The 16825-nt window shown below is 37.5% G+C and overlaps 1 protein-coding gene across 1 annotated transcript in view; it reads left to right on the forward strand.

Moving 5' to 3' along the window:
* LOC112514747 (serine/threonine-protein kinase STY46-like) overlaps positions 1-15042 on the forward strand; it is a 33462-nt gene extending 18420 nt beyond the window's left edge. Inside the window, exons 10-15 of the mRNA XM_025121350.1 lie at positions 9800-9873; positions 10911-11086; positions 13485-13580; positions 14157-14237; positions 14311-14361; positions 14980-15042. Coding sequence (XP_024977118.1) covers positions 9800-9873; positions 10911-11086; positions 13485-13580; positions 14157-14237; positions 14311-14361; positions 14980-15042 — 541 coding nt within the window. The remainder of the gene's footprint in view (positions 1-9799; positions 9874-10910; positions 11087-13484; positions 13581-14156; positions 14238-14310; positions 14362-14979) is intronic.
* Positions 15043-16825: the final 1783 nt, after the last annotated feature.

Raw genomic sequence — 16825 nt, forward strand, 5'->3', positions numbered from 1 at the left:
TCTCAAAAAAATATTGCATTATCAATAGCTGGGAAAAATATACTTTATAAATTGTGTTCTAGCAGTCGAATCAAAATAAACTTAAAACATAAAGTTGTAATTCAGTAAACTTTCCGCTTGTTCAACAATCAAGTAAACAATATTCCCAAAAGCATGGTCAATTGACCTTCTAGTGCATGGATAAGGTTGACTCTTAAGTAGGCACGTAAGACTTTCTTTTTAATATAAAAGATATATAGATTCTAGGTTATGCAAATTGAAGATTTTGTAAAAATTGTCACAGTTACTACACTAAATGATGATTAATTGTTGTAAAAGTTGTCACACTTACTACTCTAAATGATGATTAATTGTTCAATGGATACAATTACTCAAAGGATTCAAGACTCCAGGGTAGTTCATTGATGACTACCAGATGGGAAAAGTCGAGTCACTCTGAACTTTTTGGAATGCTTAATTAGGCGATTAGTTGTTAATTGGAGCATAAACGGTTCTAGCTAGTCAAAGTGGTGGGGAGATGCCTGGCGCGTAGTCTGCCTATTAAGAGGCAGTGAATTTTATAATAATGAAGAAGAGCAGATTGATTCTCAAAGTTCTAGGAGTCTTATTTAGGGATTGATTCTGGATTAAGATTTGCTTTGTAAGTCGTAGTTGAAGACAAATTCTGGAAATGTGTGCAAAACAGAAGTTGTAAGAGACAGAAGGAGATCTCCGATTATATGGTTCACAAAGTGGATAATGGTAGAATTTTAGAAGAATTTTTATTGATACCTTGAGGACATTAAAAAATTATTTGAGCAAGTCCATGGAATGTCTTGATTACCATTTGGAATCATTCTCTTTTAAAACACTTTTTTTTTTCCGTCTGGACTTTGCCTCTCTTTGTGATGAACCAAAACAAGTCGGGCCCAATATATTCCACCCAGAGGAAGGGGGGGGGGGGAGGTTAAGATGTAAATAGACCAGACCTCTACCCTGAAGAGTAGTGCGACTATTTCCGTGAAGACCCCCGACTTTTGAATAGTATGCGAAAGAGAGAGGGGCTTGATGTGATGTTCAAAATACACATCTAAGCATCCATGTTCGAAATAAAACAAGAAAATAAAATGAAACTGACTAGTAATATGTATATGTATGTTCAGGTCTTGGGGAATTTGGACAAAAGAATAAAAAATCGACGGGCAAGTGATCGGATCCTTGTCCCCTTAAAACAAACAAATATCCTTGTACTTCATATACACACTTATTAATTTTTATTAGATAATATATATAATTTGGTTTGGCCAATATAGTGATTTAGCACTACAGACCGTAATCTGAATCGTGGAAGCTCGGTTTCAAATGTTGCAAACTGGCTGACCGATTATGGAATGTCCAAATCGGCAAACTGCTTCAGTTTTGCAGTTTATTCGGTTTTAGCCAAATGCACACCCCTAATTCTAATGTCATAAGATTTGGGTATGATATCGGTTCATATTTTAAATTGAAACAGTCTCCGGAAACAAAACAAAAATATAATTGGAAATGTGAAGTAGATGGCCTTGGCCCAAACGGTTATAGCATAATATTGGTGGCCTCCCTTCTTATGTCATAGGATTTTGGTATACATGCTTGTCTTCTTTTCTCTTTGGGGTCTTATGGCACCTCATTATTGATACAAGCATTGTCCATCATTTGGAGAAGGTATTTAGTTCCGGTTTTGTGGCGCTAGATGGTTGTATTGTGATTATCTGAATAGTCACAAGGGGATTTAATCATAGTCTTCCTAAGAGATTTGTCCTTATGATACTATATAGAACTTATGAGCAAGGGAAAGTAGTTTCTCACTTTATTTTCAATATATCGAATACAAAGGGGCAACCATATATAGCTACATGACCATAACTACATGTTCTTTATTCTAGGAAATAGAAAAAGAAATTTATCCTACTAATAAACTCTTAAAAAATAAGTCAGTCTATCTTGTGGGTCAACCAAAGGGATAAGATTTTCTAGACTCTCCCTTAAGCTGGGCTATGGATCGACTGTCGGTCATGCCAACTTAGACCTTAGGTCCTCGAACTATAGTGTTGGCATTTGTAAGGATGTCTAAAGTCTACGTTTTGATGGCTAATATTCCAGCTCAAGTTCTCCTAATTTCTCTTTGATGAAGTGTTACTATATGCGTATTGTTTTCACGTGATGCACACAGTTCCTTGCAATGTCAATAGTTGCCTTGTTGTCACTGTGTAGTTCCATTGGACTAACGCTAATTCCTTCTGATGGAGACCAAAAGATAAATGATGGAATTGCAAATGAAATTGAATGATTAACGGGGAAATCAAATGATTACAGCTAAGTTTTTGGCTTTTGGGAGGCCAAAAGTCTCTACATTTCAGTTTCACTCAAAACAGAATGCCCCTTCTACCGGTCCTCACACATTTATTTAAACTAGTATTGTGCATTACCTACTTGTATCCCTTACACAGTAACTACAAGTGCTATTGTTAGTATAGGTATAACTACTTCCAACTTCATTAACGTTCTTCTCAATCATATTTCTTCTAAATTTTTCCTTTGCACTACTTTGAGCAACTTCTTGTTTTTTGCGTCCCTAGGTTACTAGATTTTTTCATATTTACGTATAGCACCTAGTAGTGAATCTCTCGTCCATTCGTGACCACCCAGTCAACATCTTGTAGTGGTCTTTTGTCTTGCCAAAGAACATCTCTTTTCTCGGGCTTCGCTTTAGGTTTGGAGGACGCAAAACACAATGCTCAATGATCTTCGGTTGGCTAGTTCATGTAACTGCTCACCATCCCCACAACAAAGTTTATATCTTGTTCTGTATGCTAGCTTTTCCTATCGAGGAGTTCTTGATGAACATGGTGTGATCGGTTTGGCATTAAGTGACCGAAGTTATTTCACCACTTGAGTTTGTCTTTCGAACAACCCCTTTCTGATTGTTTGAGTCCATAAAGTGACTTTAGTTTACATACCTTCCCGAAGGATTTTTTTTTAGTCTATTTCACGATGGTACATTCATATATACCTCTTCTTCTAACTCCCCATTAAGGAAGACGTTCTTTATATCAAGTTATTGAAGGGCCCAATCCAAGTTTGCTACAAGTGAGAGTAATACCCTTATAGAGTTGAGCTTTGCTATGGGTGCAAGCATTTCCCCATAGTCTACTCCATATGGTTGTGTAAACCCTTTTGCCACTAGCCTTGCTTTGAACCGATTTATGGTTCCATTATACTTCAATGAGAGAATCTATTTACAACCGACAGTTTGCTTAACGGAGGGGAAAGTTTGAGTATTCCCCAAGTGTTGTTCTTCTCAAGGGCATTCGTTTCTTCTTCAACGACAGTGTTCCACATTGGATGTTGGAGGGCTTCTTGTACATTCTTTGTAATATGTATCGAGTCTAAGATGGCTACATTCGCTCTATGCATGGATGACAAATCTTTGTGTCATGAAGTTGTTGATGGAGTGAGCTATGCATGACCTTTTTTATTTTCTTGGCGCTATAGGTATATTGAGATCATCTAAATCATTTGCTGAGATTCTATGATCAGGGTCGGCGAGTCAACAACAGTAGGGTTATCAGTTTTTGAACCACCACCTGCATGTGGATTAAAACTCATACCTTTACACGTCTTGAACTTAGGCTCATCGGGTTGTTCTCATGGTAGCGTGGCATGTTAACCTCTTCTTCACTTTCAACTTTGTATATCGTCTCAAGGATACCAACGTCTTTATCCATGTTGTTTACTTGGATGGTTCTTTTAGGATAGCAAGTTGTTGTATGACAGCATCTTCTGGGTTGGAATTTGGTGCCACAAAAGTTGTAGGAAGGTTTGAAGGAGTAGGGAAGTTTAGAGCATAATCTGGCACAATCTGAGATCAAATGCGATATCCATTTGAAGTGCTCCTCCCCTAAAATATCTAATTTGGGGTAAAAGGCTTGATCTTCAAAGAATGTGCCATCCATGAAATTGTGAACCTTTTTTGTGGAAGGGAATAACATTTTATCAATTTTGGTTACTCAAAGATACATTTGAGAGATCTAGGATCTAGTTTGCTACGATTTTGTAGTGGATAGTGAATAAAGGTCGTAAGTATACTTTGAGAGGGAGGTTCGGTAGGAACCTAATATGAGGGTATGTGGTCTTGAGTGTTTGGAGGTGTTTGAGAATTAAAAACCCTAGATGGCATGCGATTGAACAAATAAGTTGCCGATAATATGGCATCTTCCTCAAACACGGATGGGGCATTGGAAGTGAAGAGAAGTGAGCGAGCAACTTCTGGAATATGTTTGTTTTTCTCTCAGCAACTCCATTTTGTTGCGGGGTACTGTCACATGAACTAAGGTGGACAATCACATTATCATTTAGATGAGATCCTAAGTTTGACTCAAGAATTCGGTTCCGTTATCAATTTTCCAATACTTGGATCTTTGTGTGAAGCTAGGTTTTATATTGTTATGTGGAACACTTGAAAGATTTCTCACTTCTGATTTTTGTTTCATAAGAATGATCCAAGTGACATGAGTATGGTCATCGATAAAGGTGACAGACCATCTTGACTTATAGATGTTTCTTTTCTTGATGGTCCCACACATATTATGGATAAAGTATAACGGATGGGATGCTTTGTATGGCTGAATTGTATAAGAATTGCATGCTTGTTTTTGAAAGTTGGCAAGCTTCACACTGGAACGGAACAAATTTTTATTAATCAAATCAGGGAATAGTTTTTCAGGTACACAAAATTAGGATGTCCTAATCTAATATGCCAAAGGTTAATATGTTAGCTGGATTGAAAGCATGCACTAGTTGAGTTTCTTGGTGGCTATGACGTTATATCGGTCAGAATACAAAATATCGGTCAGGACCGATATTCGATATATCGGTGATATATCGGTCCAAAATAGCGGTTAACATAATATTTCTTAGAATTATATATATAATATGCATTAGTTAGAGTTTAGAAATATAGTTTCAAAATTAAAACATCACATCATCTAAAGTGTTCAAAAACGAGCTAATCGCAAGCAATAGGTTCGGCATCCGAGTCAACATCATCCAATACATTCACTTGATTCGTGAGAAGTCTGAAGTTGTAAGAAGTCTGAAGTCGTGATTCGTGAAGTGAACTAGGTGTCTGTGAAGTGTGAAGTCGTAAAGATGAAAAGAAAGGAAGAAGACCGTTGGAAGGCAGACTATTAATTTCTGACCTAATAATATATGTTACCAAGCCCAAAAAAACTAAGCCCATGAAATAACAAAAGCCCAAATAATTGAACCCTAAAAAATCGATATATCGGTCCGATATATACATCAAAATATCGCTAAATATCGGGAAAAATCGGAAAATATCGCCGATAATATCGGGGACGATCTTTTGACCGATATTTTGCCTAGGTCCGATATCCGATATATCGACGATATATCGCAATATTAACAGCATAGCTTAGTGGTTTACTGCAGACTCTATCCTCGGTAGGACGCACTTTAATACTGCCAATAGTCCACCTTGAGTCTGAGTCCTAAGATTAGCAGAAAGTAGGAGATATCTTAGTGGTACAATTGAAGTTTCTCATGAGTTTAAAAATTGACATTATGTTATACGTAAGGTTAAAGACAAAGAACTGAATGGAGAGTAATGTCTATAAGATAGTAACTGAACCTATACCCTTTACATTAAATAGTAACCCATTAGCGGGCCAAACTCTGGCGTGTCTGTGGCTATACCCTTCAAGTGTCATGTGGTATTTGGCTCTCAAGTCCACAATCCACTCTTCTGTACTCAACTTTGCATTTGGGGCAGTCGGCACATGATCACTTTGAGCCACCACAATGCTGATTGGATAGTGACTTGAAGTATACTTTGGAAGATTCCATTTGCTCTTGATTAAAACGGGCACTTTATATTGTTGCATCAATCTCTGGATGGATGGTTGCCTCCTTGGACGTTTCCCATATATATTCTAGCATATCTTCTTTATGTGACCACGAATGTAGGGATCTCGCAGTGGTCACACCAAGGACAGTTATCTAATCATTCACCAATGTTGACCATATCTAGATGAATCGCTGCTACAGAAGCTTCCTTGTGGTTATCTAGGATTGTTGCCTTTTCTAGCCATCAACGCAGAGCTTTGGTGGTTGGTTGGGTGTTTGCAGATCCCAACATAACTTCTCTTTTGAGTTTCTTCTCGATAGACCTACGACAAGGCTTCTCTTTCACCCATAGTTTTAAAAAACGTGGGAGGCGCACGCCTGAGACGTGCCTAAAGACCAGGCATCCAAAAAAGCATCTGCGGTAGGGCCTCTAAAAGGTTTACTGTTTCGTACGCCTTGGGTGTTAGAGGCGTGGCAAAGGCGGTGAAGCAGTGGTTGGTATTGAGGCAGTCGCCTCTTTAGCCAAGTGGTTCCTTCCATGTCAAATGCTTTTTTTCCTCTCTCACACAAGCATAAACATTATTATATTATTTTTCCAGTTAGTGCTTTCCACTAAGTGCAGGAATCCATTAATGCTACAAATAGTTTCTGAGATAAGGACTGCAATTAGAACTTGTACATGCTGCATTCGAACTTGTAACATGTGTATGTGTGAGTATGATATATATATATATATATATATATATATATATATATATTTCTGAGGAGATTAGTTTATTTATATTAATATATATTGTTAGTATAATTTATTTAGAGGTTGGTTATTATACAACCTTTGACATTTGTGCAACCAATACAACCCAATCTCAACCGTCCATTTCATTTGATTAATATGTGATTTCATAGAAGTTTTTATTGTTTCCTAATATAAAGTATTGATCATAATTAATGAACCATATTCATCTTCCATAAATATTCAAATCATAATAAATAAACTCTCATTATTTCCATAAATATCTCAATTTATTGGGTTGCATTGGTTGTACAAATGCGACGGGTTGTATTTGAAACAAACTCAATTTATTTATATGTTAGTTTATATATATATATATATATATATATATATATATATATATATATAGGAGCGATCAAATACAAACCACTCCCTTTTGTACAAACTATACAAACTGTACAAACTAGCATCAACCAATAGCATTATTCCATTTAATTTCCTTTATTTTTAATTCATAAGGGTATGGATTGTCCTTTGACTTTATAATAGATAATTTTAGTAATATTTTAATTGTGTCTAAATCGGGAAGGTTATATAGATTAGAGGGTTTTTAGGAAATGATCAATAAATTTGTTTTTATAATAATCTTGAAACCGGTAAACTTTAATAGATACTAACATCAATGAAACAGGGTAATCTCCAATGAAATAGGCCCAAACTATTTAATGAAACAGAGTTATATATGATTGCATCAGGTTCATATGTATAACAACTATAATGAAACAAGTTTATATTCATAAGTATGTATGACAGTTTGTAATGAAACAGGTTCATATGTATAACAGCTGTAATGAAACAGGTTCATAGGTCATATATGTATAACAAATGTAATGAAACAGGTTCATAGAACATGTTTTTCCCTTCCGTGTCTCCAATAGGAATTCTTTTTTTTTTTTTTTTTACTTCACTTATTTAGTTTGTCTCAATCTTGGCCTTTCATCAAATAAATGAATGTAAGGTTTGTATGAGATAGATGGTTTGCAAAGTAAACCTCCTATATATATTACCTAGTGCATTTGGACTTGTAATAGATGATATACATATGTGTGTGTGTGTCTATGTATATAAATATACAGTATATATTTTCTTTATTTAATAAACACTAAGCACATTATTTTGTGAGTTGAGTATAATGTGTAAAAGTGTGTATATGTATTTAGTAGTATATATATATATATATATATATATATATATATATATATATATATTGTATTGTACTATATATATTTAGTATAAATATTGTGTGTGTATATATATATATATATCTGCCTTGGGGCTTATGTCTCGGACCGCCTCAAGGCTTACGTCTCGCCTCGCCTAGCCTAAACGAAAACGCCTCGAGGCTCGATTCCGTTTTTTAAAACCTTGCTTGCACCCGACGGTGGCTTACGACTCGGTATTCTTCCTCGAATCTCATCCAGGTTTTGGTTTAACCCAAGAAAGAACTTGTAGATTCGTTCTTTATCTTGGATCTCTGTGTATTGTTTTTGGTCAAGGGCATAACTCCACAATACGTCATCGACGAAGTCTAATTGTTGCCAATAGTGAATCTGCAGGTTGAAGTGTTTTGTGACGGTTCGTTCTTCTAGCATAGACCATACGGTACTTCTTTGATTTCAAAGATTGCTAAAGGCGTTATCTTTGTTGGAGTATGTCTCGGGCTACTTCCTGTATCTCCTTGGCTATCTTGTAGTGCATGAAATTCTCACCAGTTCCATTCATCCTTGAGATCAAGAGCAATGACATTGCCATGTTGTTCTCTGTCTTCCGTGTTTGATAGTTCAAACTATCTTCTGTTGGTGTTGGGGCTTCTGGTGGTCTTCTTTCGCTTTACTGCTTACGAAGATCATCACAGAGTGCGACCATTGATTGGAATTGTGGCCGGTGATTGGGATAATCCTGCCTTCCATTAGAATGGGTTTTGTGTTAGACATCGGAGATTGTCTCTTAGTTGTGCCGTAAGAGTCGCTTTGAGTTTCACTCAACATGGTTTTCTTAGTGTATTTAGTCGTTGATCGCGGATGACTTGAGGACGAAGAGTCGGATCCAGACAGCTTTGATCACATATAGAAATTATGAACAAGGGAAAGTAGTTTCTCACTTTATTTTCATTCATCAAAGCATAAAGGGGCAACTGTATACAAGAGTAGAACTACCGGTCCTTTATTCTAGGAAATTGTAAACAACTTTATCCTACTAACAAAGGGATAAGATTTTCCACATAACGTAATGGTAATTTTTTGGTGTTCTTGACCTTGTTTGAAATGCTATGTAGGGGCGAGGCTTGGAGCCGCTTGTAAAGTGATCCATTTGTCACACTAAGTCGTGGGTTTAGTCATGGAAACATGCTTTTCAGAAAAAGTGTGGCAAATGCTTTTATGAAGATTTCCCTCGCTAAGCCCATGCAAAGCTGATGAGTTTGGTACACTAGGGTCATCTGTTGGGAAATGAGGACGACAGGACCTCAGGCATGGACAAGCGCAGGGAGGGACAAGCCTTGACCAAACGCAGAGAAAAGAAACTCAACCAAAGACGGTGTGGTAGCAGCCCCCGTACAAAGTGGCAAGCAATCAGAACAGCAAGAGACAAATACAATACAAACTGAAAAAAGATCTAAGAGCAGTCACCTGTTGTAGACTGCTCTTTGTACTTCTAGGCCTGATCTCTAGTTTTGGGTTTTGATATTCTTGATATTGGGAGTTTGAGTTGTAACTTAACCTGATATCGTATGATTTTCTTCTTACTAAGCGTCCAAGTTTTTTTTTCCCCGAGTAAAACTGGATGTTGGGAATTTTAGTTATCGTTGAAGCTGTCTACCAGATTTTGTTAGTTCTAATAGAACAATGATTTGTCACAGTAACAGCCTCTCTTAGAGGCAAGGTTTGCGTACATCCTACCCCCAGATCCTAACTCCAGATCCTAACTCTGTGTGGGATATGCTTGGTTCTTTTAGGTTTAATTGAACTTGATTCACATATTTTTATTTTCATTTTTTTACATGATACCATATTTTCGTGCGGTAGTTGTGAATGTGTACAGGTAATAATTGTGTGACTATTGCACTTGTCATGTAGGGACATGTCTTGCGTAATAATTGTTTGCTTGTATTCATCTTTGCAGGGAGGTCCAACATAGAAATGTCGTTCGTTTTATTGGTGCTTGCACAAAACAACCTCACCTGTGCATAATAACAGGTAGCGAACTTCTAGAAGTTGCTGATTATTTATTTGTAGGTAGTTGCAACCAAACATTTCTGTTTTAGCTGCACACAGTTTGGTCTTCAATATTTCAATCTGGATTATATTATTAGATATGGGAGAACTATAGATCTTCATGTCTCATGCTTCCTATGGTCTTTCCGATGTTTGTATACTGCTTTTGGTGATATATGTTCTCAGATAATTTGGCTGTTGTTCAGTGTCCCTATGAGTATGTTTTGGTATTTATTAGCTTCATGGATCTAGTACGAAGCATTGTTAAGGGTGGCAGTAAAGACCATACATTTCCAGTTTAAGTAGGTGGAGTATGCTAATTTATAGATTAATGCGGGGCTCAGGTGTAACCAGAGAGAACCTGTTGAATTCAGTTAACTGCTGAAAGTTTTCATCTCTGATAAAGAGAAGTAAAAAAGAAAGATGATGTAATTTTGATAATTATTATGAGCTGGAATTTTATTTATGAAAATGAGAGAAAAAGAAAGATATATGCTCTTTACTGCCAGCCTTTCGAAAAAGCCTGGGCTCAGGCCAGTCCAAAGAGCCCGATCAGGCAAAGTATTTTTTTCCAAGGCCTGGCTAAAGCCCAGCTAGAAACAGCCCAATTGGGCCCATTTCACGCCCGAGGTCTGGGTCTTTGAGGGCCTGGACTTTTCTTGCTTACAAGAAATTTATTTGGTGTAGGTTGTATTTGTTCCTGGAAAATTTTGCAGTGCACCAATATCTGGTAAACAGACTGAGCAGTAGTTCATTGATCTGACTGATCAATTAATAAGTGGTGAATCAATCGTCTACACATGGATGGAGGCCCCTGGCATTTATATTTCTTTTTATAGCTGTTAGTCATTAATCTTGCTCTTTGACAAATGCAAATTGTTTTTATATGATTTTAATTTGTCCCATATTGCTCTATCTTCAAGTTATAGAGGTCTGTCTCATTTTCTCCATTTAGCAAAAATATACATGGTCGTCTCATCACTTTGTGAGGACATTGCGGCTTCTGTTTCTGCTTGCAGAATACATGCCTGGAGGCAGCCTATATGAATATTTGCATAAGAACCATCGCACCTTGACGCTTCCCCAGTTGGTGCAGTTTGCGATAGATGTTTGTAGAGGAATGGAGTACTTGCATAAGAGCAATATCATTCATAGGGATCTGAAGACTGCAAACTTGCTTATGGACAGTCATAATGTAAGTATTCTGTTTCTATTTACATTTCAAAGCATAGAAGTTCAAAACTAGTCAACAATTATGTGCAAGGATCAAAGGTGACAGAACTTGCTTTAACAAAGATGAATGCTGCTTTTAGTTTTCGTCAGTTCTCATGTGTTGATTTATACATTATCAAAATGGTTACTATGTTCAAGGTTTTGAAGTATGGAAAGGCAAGGGGAGGCGAGGTGTAAGCCCCGAGGCGGTTAACAAATAAATGCGAAAATAATTCATATAATGCAAAATAATAACCCAATATCAAACTATTGAAGTAGTAAAATTACTACAAAAAATAACTCAAAGAATGTTGTGTATATGAAAAAAAAGGACAGATTATACTTATAGACATACACAATAAATAGTCGTAGATTATAATCATATACATACACAAAAAGAAATTGAAACATAACTACAGTAGGCAGAAATATAATATATATTTATATATATATACACATTATTAGTGGGCTAATCATTTGAGAAACCAAAAAGTTGTGATAACCCTGAGAACGAGTGCATCATGTGCTATTCCATATGATTTTTCCCATCTAATGCTAGGATTTAATGTATCTATTAACAAACATTTGTTTCACAATGTGTTTGTTTCACATATTTTGTTCTCAATGTGAAACTTTTTGGCGTAAAGAAAAATACACATAAAAAAAGTTTCATATTGTGAACTGAATACATATATGCAGCAAACGTATTGTGAAATAAGTATATGTTAATCAATATGTTAAATACTAGCCCTAGATGGGAAAAATCGTGTGAAAAATACCTTAAGGTAAAAGTTGTCATAGTTATCACAATATATGGGGTTCTCATTTATTTATGCCCTGTATTAAGATATATATATATATATATATATATATATATAATATACATAATACACACTACAAATATAAGTCGAAACGTAACACATACTAATGCAAACATGAATACAGAAGGTTTAAGCATGAATACAACAGATTTAAAGAAAAAAAGACAAAAAGAAGCAGGTTCAGAGAAAAAAGACAAAAAGAAATACACCACCAACCTAACTTTGAGAATATATATAATAAACAACCAGGTTCAATGAAAATATATAAAAAAAAATATACCACCAACACCAACTTCGAAAATATAATCATTAACAACCAGTTTCAAAGAAAAGAAATACAAAAAATAAGGAGCTATTTGGTTCAGGTAGAGGAATGAAAATGAATATGAATGTTCCCGCTAGTTCAACTCGGAATGATTGGGTTTATGGGGAATGATCCCATTATATTATATGAAACCGAATAGTTTCTTTGATTTTCAATCCTGTTAATTACTGCTTAAAGCCTCTAACCAAACACCCCCTAAAATATGCATACCTGTTCATGTTGGAATGCAGCCAGGTACAACTTTTAATTTGAACATCTATACATATAGAAAAAGTGATAAAAAATAAAATATGCCACGAGACGCACGCCTTTGACAATTTTGACCCTCTCAGTAATTAGTGATGGCAACGGGCAATCAGCGATTCAGGGGATTGCAATCCCCATTTCTGATCCTCACTCCCCATCCTCGTCCCATCCTCATCACAGAATCTGGGATTTTCTCTATTTAACAAAATTTAATTTTTTCTATAGTATCTTCATAAATGCCAATTTCATGTTTAAACAGACTATTCTAAAACTTCAATCAACCAAATTTTGATTTGTACACGAGTAGTTCAAAAATAATATATCAATTAGTATACTTGATGGAAATTTTTTATACATTCATGTTATATCATCAAAAGTTCCTCCACGAACAATCAAATCAATACTGTAATATCTTTTGCAAGTTTTCTCATCATTGAAGATTGAATATACTTATTATATCTATGTGTTATATATGGATTCCTTATCAGTGATATTAGAGTGAACCGTGGTCGTTTTGTGTGGGGGCATAGACCCTATTGGTGATCCTTTGTGATGCAGATGTTTTCACCCTCTTGGCATTCTCATCCACTTGATTTACCTTTTGTGTCATCTCCACAAGGCCAACACCCATCATTTTGTGCATAGTGACGTTCCGCTTTACATGATTGTCAAATGTCAAAATGGCTTAAAATATTGCTCGTTCTTTTGTTGAGTTTTTCATAAAGAGTGAAGCAGATAAACCAAAGTTTAAAAGGGTTGAAGTTTTTGAGGCTGAAGGTGGATTTTGACCATCACTTTTTTGTGTACATCTGGTCATAAATATAAATATATTTATGACGCAAAAGAAGAGTAGGAAATTTTCTATCATCTCTCTCACTTGGAGTTCTTATATTATATCAAAGTAGTAGTCTTCTTTATCCATAGACAGGGAGGGCTCTTGCATTAACCTCTCACATGTTTCTGACTTAATTTGTTAATCTTTAATTTAGGTTGTAAAGGTGGCTGATTTTGGGTTAGCTCGCTTTCAGAATCAAGAGGGAGTTATGACAGCAGAGACAGGAACATATAGATGGATGGCTCCCGAGGTTTGGTTTTCTTGCTCTTGTCATTTTCTGAGCTCTTTTGAGTAGGCTCGGGGATGAAATCGTCTCTGGATTATCCCATCTTGTCAAAGTCCCCTGGATGTGCCTTGTGATAACTTGGTTTGAGACTCATCTTTTGTGAGCAAACTTACGCCTCATTTTCTTCATTTGTTCTCACAATAAACATGGACCCCTAGGGGGAAGAATATGGACATGCTATGGAAGTGTTATTCATCATGGTCCATGGATCACATATTATGAATATTCATGATGACTATGGAAGTGTTATTCATCATAGATCACATATTCATGATGAATAAGGACATGCTATCGACGTGTTATTCATCATGAATCGTGCATTCATGATGAATAACACGTCCATATTCGTGATGAATATGCCAAGTGTCGCTCTGTGGATGGTTCCCAGGTTCTTAATCATATTTAGGTTCCTAATGGAACTTAACCCTGGACCCCTATAATGAGCATATAGCATTATCATTCTTTTGACCTTGTGGCTGGTGAATGGGATGGGGCTACCTTTTGTCTGATGACTCCTTTTCTGTCTTGTGGTGTTTATAGGTTATAAATCATCAACCATATGATCAGAAAGCCGATGTTTTCAGTTTCGCGATTGTTCTGTGGGAGCTTGTGACAGCCAAGGTAATTTGGATCCTTAATGGTGTTATTTAAAAGTATATTTTATATGATTGACTGATATCTATTTCTGTTGTAGATTCCTTATGATAACATGACACCGTTGCAAGCAGCCTTGGGAGTAAGACAGGTCAGTACCTATGTTTATCTAGTGAGATAATTTACAGATCTGGATGCAGCATCTAATGACTTCTGCAAACTAAGATTTTTACCTAAGAAAATAAAACTCGATAAGCATGCAGTAATTTGAAAACATGTTGAGAGAGATCACGGCAACTTATTTCCGTAAGTAGATTTCTTTCGGTATGAATTATGAAAGGCGCATCTGCTAAACTTTGAGGGGTGCTCCGGAATATTAGAAAATACAAGGAACATCAACCAGTAAACCCAAAAAGGTCCCTCGAAATCAACCAAAAAACTTTAAAAATCCATCAAAACTGTGGAATTTGGCTAAAAACACATCGGACGACTTTGTGGGCAGTTGATCCACCTTAAAAGATGCACCCACCCGGCAAAAATCTTGGATCCGCCACTGGAGAGAGACAATGTGAAAGGTTACGTAGGATTTGCTCTCTATAAGAATCGAGGATTCCAGGTTTGAATTTCAGAAAGTACTAGTTTAACATTGAAAGGGATGTGGGTACAAGAAGAAGCATAGTGAAGACTGTAGAAAGAATAATTAATAACTTGGACTTTGTTGAACATAATTTGAAGGACAAGTGAGAAATATTTTTCAATCTGTGTTCAGGGGCGTCGGCCAGATCTTCCCACAAATACACACCCAAAGCTGTTGGAGTTTAATAGAGTTTAACTAAATGCCCGTCTTTCCCCCTCTCTTGTATTGCAATATATAAACATGGATGTTACAAAATAGTCCCTTGGACTATACAAAGAATACCAACTAACTACCTGGAACTATACAAAGAATACCTTCTAGTCTAATACACCCCCTCAGTCTAAGATGGAGGTTTCCGCAAGCTTAGACTGGATCGAAAATCGGTAAAGAGAACGCGAGGCAGCCCTTTGGTGAAGATGTCTGAAAAATTAAGGCGAGACGGGATATGAAGGACCCGTACCTGTCCGCGTTGGACCTGTTCGCGAACGAAGTGTATGTCAATCTCCACATGTTTGGTACGTTGATGTTGAACGGGGTTACCCGATAGATAGATGGCACTCACGTTGTCCGTGTAGACCAACGATGTGCGACGGGGCGGGTGYCCCAGTTCCAAGRGAAGGTTTCGCAACCAACAGATCTCACCCACAACGTTTGCGATCCCACGATATTCCGCCTCGGCACTGGAGCGAGACACAACGGTCTGTCGTTTTGAGGACCATGACAGTAAGTTATCACCAAAGAATACACAATAGCCAGAGGTAGAACGTCGGGTGTCAGGACAGCCGGCCCAATCAGCATCGGTGTAAGCAACCAAAGAAAACTGCCGAGAAGGTTGCATCAGAAGCCCGATATCTATCGTACCCTTTACGTACCGGAGGATACGTTTCAATGCAAGGAAGTGAGGCATCCGGGGGGCATGCATATACATGCAGACTTGTTGGACAGCATACGAGATATCCGGACGCGTGAAAGTAAGATACTGGAGAGCACCCGCCAGGCTACGGTAAGGCGTAGGATCATCAAGTAAGTCACCAGACTCGGCACTGAGCTTGCCGGCGGTATCAACAGGTGTCTGAACAGGGTTACAATTATCCATTTCAGCCCGATGGAGAATATCTTGAGCATACCGGGATTGTGATAAGAACAGGCCATCCGCAGTTCTGGTGACGGCTATGCCTAAAAAATAAGAGAGAGGCCCGAGGTCCTTCATCGCAAATTCCGAAGACAGATGACTCATAAAGTGGTGTTTCAGTTTCGGAGACGAGGTAACCATGATAATGTCATCAACGTACAAAAGGATATAGGCCGTGTCGATACCGCGTCGATAAATAAAGAGTGAATGATCACACGAACTGGGCCGAAAACCAAGAGGGGTCACATAGTCGGTGAAGCGTTGGTACCACGCCCGGGGTGCCTGTTTAAGACCGTACAATGATTTTTTCAAGCAACAAACATGATCCGGGAAGTTTTTGTCACGGAAACCTGGGGGTTGGTTCATAAAAACTGTCTCGTGTAAGTGGCCATGTAGAAACGCATTTTTAACATCCAATTGTGTGATGTCCCAGTTATAGGACAACGCAAGAGACAAAACCGTGCGAATGGTTGCCGGTTTAACTACCGGACTAAACGTTTCCGAACAATCCACACCAATTTGTTGTGACCGACCATCCCCAACGAGTCTAGCCTTATACCGTTCCAAAGACCCATCCGATTTCAATTTGTGTTTGAATATCCACATGGAGCGAATCACATTCATGTGTGACTGACGAGGCACGAGATCCCAAGTCTTATTATTGATAAGGGCAGAAAATTCATCTTGCATAGCATGATTCCAAGAAGGGCTAGAAAGGGCGTCGGCGATGTTTTTCGGAAGGGGTTCGATGGTAGATGAGGCATGTAGGTTAAACGGTATACGTGGTTTAGCATGCCCGGTCATGCTCCGGGTTTGCATGCGACGGGGTGGTGGTGGTGGGGGTGG

The sequence above is a fragment of the Cynara cardunculus genome, assembly GCF_001531365.2.
Source record: "Cynara cardunculus var. scolymus isolate 2C chromosome LG 6, CcrdV1, whole genome shotgun sequence".
NCBI lineage: Eukaryota > Viridiplantae > Streptophyta > Magnoliopsida > Asterales > Asteraceae > Cynara > Cynara cardunculus.